Source organism: Benincasa hispida, chromosome 8, assembly GCF_027475165.1.
Source record: "Benincasa hispida cultivar pf3 chromosome 8, pf3_genome.v1.1, whole genome shotgun sequence".
Classification (NCBI taxonomy): Eukaryota; Viridiplantae; Streptophyta; class Magnoliopsida; order Cucurbitales; family Cucurbitaceae; genus Benincasa; species Benincasa hispida.
Genome location: NC_143485.1, coordinates 28700697 through 28708781, shown reverse-complemented (window position 1 = coordinate 28708781; position 8085 = coordinate 28700697). Strand labels below are relative to the sequence as shown.

General features: G+C 32.5%; 1 protein-coding gene across 1 annotated transcript; it reads left to right on the top strand.

The window, feature by feature from the left end:
- The first annotated feature begins 1505 nt into the window (after nt 1-1505).
- On the top strand, nt 1506-8085 carry LOC120083841 (14 kDa zinc-binding protein). The gene is made up of 6 exons (XM_039039730.2): nt 1506-1963; nt 2058-2162; nt 4351-4437; nt 4972-5119; nt 7794-7911; nt 8010-8085. Exons 1-6 carry the CDS (start codon nt 1938-1940, stop codon nt 8075-8077), a joined length of 552 nt encoding a protein of 183 aa, XP_038895658.1. The 5' UTR covers nt 1506-1937; the 3' UTR covers nt 8078-8085.

The following is an 8085-nucleotide window of genomic DNA, read 5'->3' as shown; positions in this document are numbered from 1 at the left end:
GTTAATGCAACTAAAATATCTCATATTTCATAGACTGAAGTGAAAAATATCTCACATTATAAATCACCAAAAGTTTGTTCATACAGATGTTTACAAACTACAGGATCCTACGAGATCTAAGGCATCAACCCCAACATAATCAACATTTTTAAATAATTAATTTTTCCTTAGTAACATCGTTTTAAAATTTTGACTTTGTTTTTGTTATTTATTAACCTCAGCTGATACTCATGTAACGTAGTATATTTCAAATTAATGTTTCTTTCCCTTTTAAAATATTTGATTTATTTTATTCGAGATTCCTAGATAAAAGTCAATCACACCTCTATTAAATCTCAAATATATGTCAAATATATTGGTAATATAATGAAAAATATAAATACACATCACATATATTGTTCGGTACATAAGATGATATATTGTACAAATTATCTTGTTCTTGTAATTATCAAATTCACCTAGTTTACTTCTAGAAAATTCCATTGTATATAGAATATATTGTGTTTTATATATCAAATATACCTTTTGTTTTCCTTCAAGACTTCTTGTCGATTCTTGCTTTCATTTATACAGCCAAATATTTTCAAACTTTTTGAGAAATTTTGCTTAGGTTTTGAAAACAAGACCATTTTGGGAAGTTAATAGCATGAGAAACTTTTCATACTTGTGTATTCTGATGATATTAATATTATTATAAATACTTCTTAAGAAAAAAAGAATGATAAGAAGGGATAAAAAAGTAAATTATGTAATACTTTTGGTAAACTAGTAGTCTATCAAGCCATTCATGTAACAAATAAGAAAATTGACAATTTTGTAATTAGGTTTATTTGGAGAAAGCTCTCTTTAGAAAGAACAAGAAAAGATATGCAAAAACCAACCTCAAAGCCAAAATTGAGGGGAAATTGATTAAAAGACCCATTTTGAAGGGGATTGATGATCCAAATTGAGAGGAAAATATGAGATTTGCCTCGCTTTTTGAAAATGAGAGTTTCTTTTTATCTTTTGCTAACGTCAACACTAGCTGAAATTACCAAAACTAAATCATCGCTTTTCGCTCAATCCCTCTTTTCATTTCCTTCTATCACATATTGCTCTCCTCTATTTAATTGTCTCCTAGTCTCACTAGAGAAGAGAAAGAGGAAGAAAAGAACCTTTGTGCAAACCATCATAGAATAATAGGAAGAAAAAGAGAAGAAGAAAAAAGAAAAAAAAAACCATTGGAGAACAAGAGGAAGAAGAAGAGAAGAAAAAAAATCACGCGGAAACCCATTGGGAAGAAGAAGAGAAAAGGGAGAAAAAAAAGATAATTATCAATATTTTTAAAAAGTGGGACATTTTTCGTATTGAACCTCTAAAATAGGTCAATGCAGTTTTTTTTTTTTTGAAGGCTCAAAATGATTTTTGACATACTTTTTAAAAGTCAAGGATTTTGACCTTTTGCTTACCTCGTCATGAAGTAGTTTTACAAAATTACCCTTATTTCTTTTTCTTCTCCTTCCACTGCTTTTCTTCTTTGGTGCGATTAACTTCGATGTGACTATGCACGAGCTCTGTCGTGTTCACACAAGCATCTTTGTCTCCTTCTCTCTATTTAGTTTGTGTTATAGAGTGGGAGTGCAAAAGTGAAAATAAGAGAGCGAAATACATAGGAAGGGAAGAGAACTATCTATGAGAGGAAAGGGAGTGAGAGTACAAGGGTGAAAGTAAAAGAGAAAGAAAGAAAAGGGAAAAAAAAAACTTGTTCCATGTTCGTGAAGTTTCTTTTTGGTAATTTTACCAAAATTTAACGTAAACAAACTCATTGGGACAAATATCAATTTTTTCCTCCAAAATTGGATCATTTATCCGGCGTACCCCTGAATTGAACCTAACCCATCAACCGTTTGTTAAACACTCCTTGAAATTTTGGCCACTCTGGTTGATTGAGAAGCCCAATGGCTGCAGGGACATCTTTCTTAAGGTGCTTTTTTTTCCCTTCCTTCCTATCCTCTCTTTCTTGTATCTCTTTAGCTCAATGAATTGTGGAATTGTTTGTTTTCGTATGAAACCGGCAGGCAATGTATAGCTACGGCTACAAGAACATTGGTCACCGCGAAATTGAAACATTCCAGCAACCATTTCACGGCTTTTCTCCTCCCACTTCGCACTCGCTCTCGAAGGTAGACAACCCATTTTCTATGTTCTTACAAGGATTATGTTGAAAATCAAGCGATTCCTTTTTATGGGTTTGGTTTATTTCGACTGTAATATAGGGGAGGGAAGAAATATTATCCATAACTGTTGTGTTTTCTTCCTCCCAATCGTTGAAATATGTATGAGAGGCTTTTTAGTTTCTATGTCTAGTAAGTTTAAAATATCTCATCGTTGACAATAGAAGATTGTCTAGTTTTCTTCAAAAGGGATGGAATCTTCAATCTGTCTCATGGAAATGGGGTTCTGTTACATCAAACTTGATATCTTGAAAAAGATGTTTACCTCATTATTTTGAATTTTTCCTACATCTAGTGTGTGGGTTGATTGGGGAACTGAAGTATTAGCCGTTTTGACTTAGAAGCAGAATGAAATTGAGTTAATAAGTCTATAAGGCTACAAGTGGCCATGTAGCTAAGGCTCTGTGGGATCTTTAAATGGTAGTATGAAGACAAACGATTCTCCTGTGGTTTGTGAATTTCAAGATGCTTTGCAATGGTGAGATGAGATAATTTCATGACTGGAGTACTGTGATGTGTAGATAATGTGATAATTTGGATCGTCATAGAATGAAGGAATAAATTTTAAATGATAAATCCGTTATCCATGATTGGTAAGTTGGTAACCATAGCATTTCTGTGGGAGTTAGTTGTAAATTTAAGGCAATGGTAGCTGGGGACAATGGTTATAATCTATATCTAGTTATGGTCAGTTATTACAACATTCTTTTATGGATACTGTTAAATTGTCAATGTCGTCTCTTTACTAACCACCACAGGCAGCCTTCATATTTTGTACATGGGACAAATGTTAATTCATATTCCTTGTGGAATTATTTCAAGTTTCAACAGGGATTTTGATATTTTCTTACAACATAATTGAATCATGTCGTTGTCCCTTGATAAGATGTGTACTAGATTAACTCAGACTTCTTTATCTTAGCTGTTACTGTCAAATATTTATCCCCCCCACTTCTTTATGGATACTGTTAAATTGTCAATGTCGTCTCTTTACTAACCACCACAGGCAGCCTTCATATTTTGTCCATGGGACAAATGTTAATTCATATTCCTTGTGGAATTATTTCAAGTTTCAACAGGGATTTTGATATTTTCTTACAACATAATTGAATCATGTCGTTGTCCCTTGATAAGATGTGTACTAGATTAACTCAGACTTCTTTATCTTAGCTGTTACTGTCAAATATTTATCCCCCCCACTTCTTTATGGATACTGTTAAATTGTCAATGTTGTCTCTTTACTAACCACCACAGGCAGCCTTCATATTTTGTCCATGGGACAAATTTAATTCATATTCCTTGTGGAATTATTTCAAGTTTCAACAGGGATTTTGATATTTTCTTACAACATAATTGAATCATGTCGTTGTCCCTTGATAAGATGTGTACTAGATTAACTCAGACTTCTTTATCTTAGCTGTTACTGTCAAATATTTATCCCCCCCACTTCTTTATGGATACTGTTAAATTGTCAATGTCGTCTCTTTACTAACCACCACAGGCAGCCTTCATATTTTGTCCATGGGACAAATGTTAATTCATATTCCTTGTGGAATTATTTCAAGTTTCAACAGGGATTTTGATATTTTCTTACAACATAATTGAATTATGTCGTTGTCCCTTGATAAGATGTGTACTAGATTAACTCAGACTTCTTTATCTTAGCTGTTACTGTCAAATATTTATCCCCCCCACTGGATACTGTTAAATTGTCAATGTCGTCTCTTTACTAACCACCACAGGCAACCTTCATATTTTGTCCATGGGACAAATGTTAATTCATATTCCTTGTGGAATTATTTCAAGTTTCAACAGGGATTTTGATATTTTCTTACAACATAATTGAATCATGTCGTTGTCCCTTGATAAGATGTGTACTAGATTAACTCAGACTTCTTTATCTTAGCTGTTACTGTCAAATATTTATCCCCCCACCAACGATAAAGCAATTATGTAATGTAGCAGGATAGATAGGACTGGAGCAAACTTAATGATCAGTTATCTCTGTTTCTGACACCTATAAATAAATATAATGCCATCTATTAAGGTTACAAAAAATTCTGTTTTCCCACTATTCCAATAATCTAGTTGTTCATGTATTGATATAGTTTTTATTGTTGCATTGTATTTTCTCCAGATTGACCATTTGTGCTGGTATCACAAACAATGAAGAAGTTGCTGCTAAAGCAGCTGCATCTCATGCAGACAGTGGAACTCCAACCATGTATCGTCTTTAATAAATTAGTGAGGATTAGATGTTGCTAAAACCTTAAAATTTTATTCTCCTAAAATTGAGCTCGAAGAATTGTTAGCAATATGGGAGTTTATTCACTTGTGACAAGACATACATATGCCAGTGTGAAATAACTATCAACTCTTGAACAAAGCAAAGAGATATGTTGCCTACCTGGATTCAAAATATTAGGTATGAAATTAGGCAAATTCTCCTGTTTAGGGTCTAAATCTATGGCATTATTAAAGCTAACATGTCACAAGAAAACCAAGTCTTGGGAAACAGCCGATGTTTGGTTAACTTGAAAAACCTTGTTCCATTGATCTACCCATACTTGGAGTTGGAGGAATTTGAATTATATTGGAAATTTTTTAATCTTTTCTAGATTCATGTTTACATTCAATAAAGTGATCAATAAGATATTGAGTGGAAGGGCCAATGCTACACGTTAAAAGATTGTTAGATTGATATTGGGCTATTTCTTGGAATTAATTAGCTCCTTATGCTTTGACCTTTCTCCTTCAGATTTGACAAAATAATAGCCAAGGAAATTCCTTCGGACATTGTTTATGAGGATGATAAAGTCCTTGCATTTCGAGACATAAATCCACAGGCTCCTGTTCATATATTAATCATTCCAAAGCTCAGAGATGGATTGGCAGAGCTGGGAAAGGTATTTCTTTCTTTCCTCTTCTTGTTTATTATCTCTATATATATAGTCTATGTTATCTTTAGTCATCATATGCAGCCAACATTATGTTGTTAGGCATGTGTGTCTGCATAGACTTAGTTTCTCTGAAATAGTATATTGAGTATTCCTTTCTCTTATTTCTTTCTTTCTTTCCTTTTATTTATTTATTTATTTCTGATGAGAAACTCGTGTATATAAAGAAAAAAGAGATATATAACCTAAGGGCTGGGGAAGAGTGAAACCCTACCCACAAAAGAACTATAGTAGTGTTTTTCATTTTTTTCCCCTCCAAATTTTGAGCAAACAGTTTAGTTATCCGGTATTATCGTTTCTGGTGAATTTTTCATGCATCAATGGACTATTTGGTGGTAGGAAATCCACATGTCTGACATCTTTAGATGTTTGACATCTACATTACTAGGAATCTGAATGCCCTAAAATTTAGAATAATCACATACAGTTCTACTTAAATATATTTTTCCAAAAGTAACACCTTTATTATACCATGTAATCCTGTTTTCTCAATCGCATTTCTTTTTCCTTTTTCCTTTTTCCTTCCATTTTCTGGTAGTAAAAATTCAAGGTGATAAAAGGGAACTACCTCAATCACGTTTGAGAACTCGTCTTATTCTAGGTGAACCCGCACAATGATAATAAGAATAACCTCCAATAAACAAATTGTTAACAGCCCCAGAAAAACTAAAACAGATTAGGCTTGGAAGATTGATCAAAGATCAAGAAAAAAGGAGAACTTATTCCTAACTTAAAGATTTCGAACTCTCCACAATCTAATTGATCAATCTAGATTGAAAGTCTAAAACATGCATTCTAAACACAAATTTCAAAGAAAACACAAAGCTCGAGAGATTAAACTCTAAGAAAATTTCATTCAAATTCAAAGTCTTCTTGTACATTTAAATTACAAAAGTACATAATTATTTTATACTAATTGAAAAGACACTATGAAAGGTCACAACCTCTCATCTAATTGACTAAATTCATCTAACACCCTTTCAACTACCTCATAAATATAAATGCATGAAATTAAATTGGTTCATAATTCATTAAAGATGTGGATGAATGTGGATTTTCATATTCATAGTGACTCTTGAATGATAAAGTGCCTTTTGAACATGGAGAATTGCAACTCTTCATTTTGGCTTGAAGGTTAGCTTGGATGTAACCCGTTTAATGCTTCAGCTAATCATTACCAATTATTTCCTTACCGTGAGGTGTTGGAGGACTTGAATGGATTACAAAACTAATTGGTAAAGCTAATGTAAAAATCAGTTCGACGTCACAGGTTTTATAGATAGGAAGTCTGATATAGTTAATAGTTGATTATTAGTTGATAATTTTGTTAAATTATGCTGATGGATCGATGATGATATCAAATAACAACCTCAAAATTGGTCCTTAAGAATCAACTTTAACTACATTTACAGGTCAGTGAAAATCGGAAGCATGATACAGGAATTAACAGTGGCAGTTCTATCAAGGGGCCACCCTTTATGTAATATTGTTTTCCATTAAATATAAAAAAATTATTCTTTGATATTAAATATATTTTTCCCATTTAAATCATATGGTAGCGTTCTTCTCTAGTGGCTTGAGGAACGCATTTTGTACCACTAAGCCAAGGATTGGGCCTTCAATTTGGCAACTATTTTTCTTTTAAAAAAAATTATAAATATAGATATTTGTGTATTAATTTAATTTTTTAAGCTAGTGGTTCACCACATATATTTATAATTTTTTACTTTGGATTTTTTTAAATATATATATATATATATAATATTTAATTTTTAATCCCTAAAATTTGAAAATTATGACTAGTATCCATAAACTTTTAATTTTGACTCCGGTCTCTTAAAAATTATCTAATAAATTTATAAATTACTTCCATTCTATATCTAATAGATCTCAAAATACTAAAAATGTTTAGAAAGTAATCATTTTATATAGGACAAAAAATAATTTTGTATTCATTTCAACTTTAAATTTTAAATTCTGTAGCTAATTGATACATTAGTTTTAAAAAGATGTCTAGTCATACCAATTGTGCACAAAATTAAAAGTTTAATGTCTAATATCACATTTAATTTTTGACATTTTCAAATATGTAAGAGACATGAGATATCGTCGATTACTAGCCCCTATGATTCGAATACACATCAATTCTCGGGCTCTGCTGTTATCTGCTACATTCAAAAGGGCAAAATTGGCATTTTAATAATCTACTAAACACAAAAATGGAAAACTAGACATCTATTATACATTTTTCAACTTTAGGAACTATATATAAATACAAAACTAGAAGTTCATGAACTAAATTTCTCACCTTATATACATTTGTACTCTATCCCCTACTTGAAATTCTAGACCTGCCACTGGGAGTCAATATGGCATAATACTATGATGATTCATATTGATGCTTATGATCTTTTTGAGTTGAATGACGTGGAGTGCGAGATTCAAACATTTGATCTCTTAATGAATGGTATATGCCATAACTAGTTGAGGTTTAGGTTGGTCGTGCTTATCATCTCCTTGAAGATGGAGTTTGCTTGCGATCATCTGTCCATGCTGTGTGTGAGCATTTAATAGCCCAAATGTATGTTAATGCAGTAATATGAGCTGTGTTTGTACTCACTAGGCTGAAGCAAGACATGGAGAGATACTGGGTCAGCTGCTGTATGCAGCCAAAATAGTGGCTGAAAAAGAGGGTATTGTTGAAGGATTTCGAGTAGTCATCAACAGTGGTGCAAGTGCTTGTAAGCAATTAGCTTTCAACAACAATCTCTATCTTTTGCAACATTTCTTCTTTCTCTGCTTTTGCTGCCATTTTACTGATCTCTCTCACTCACAACAGGTCAATCTGTGTATCATCTTCACTTGCATGTCCTGGGAGGGAGACAGATGAAATGGCCTCCAGGTTAAAGGCAACT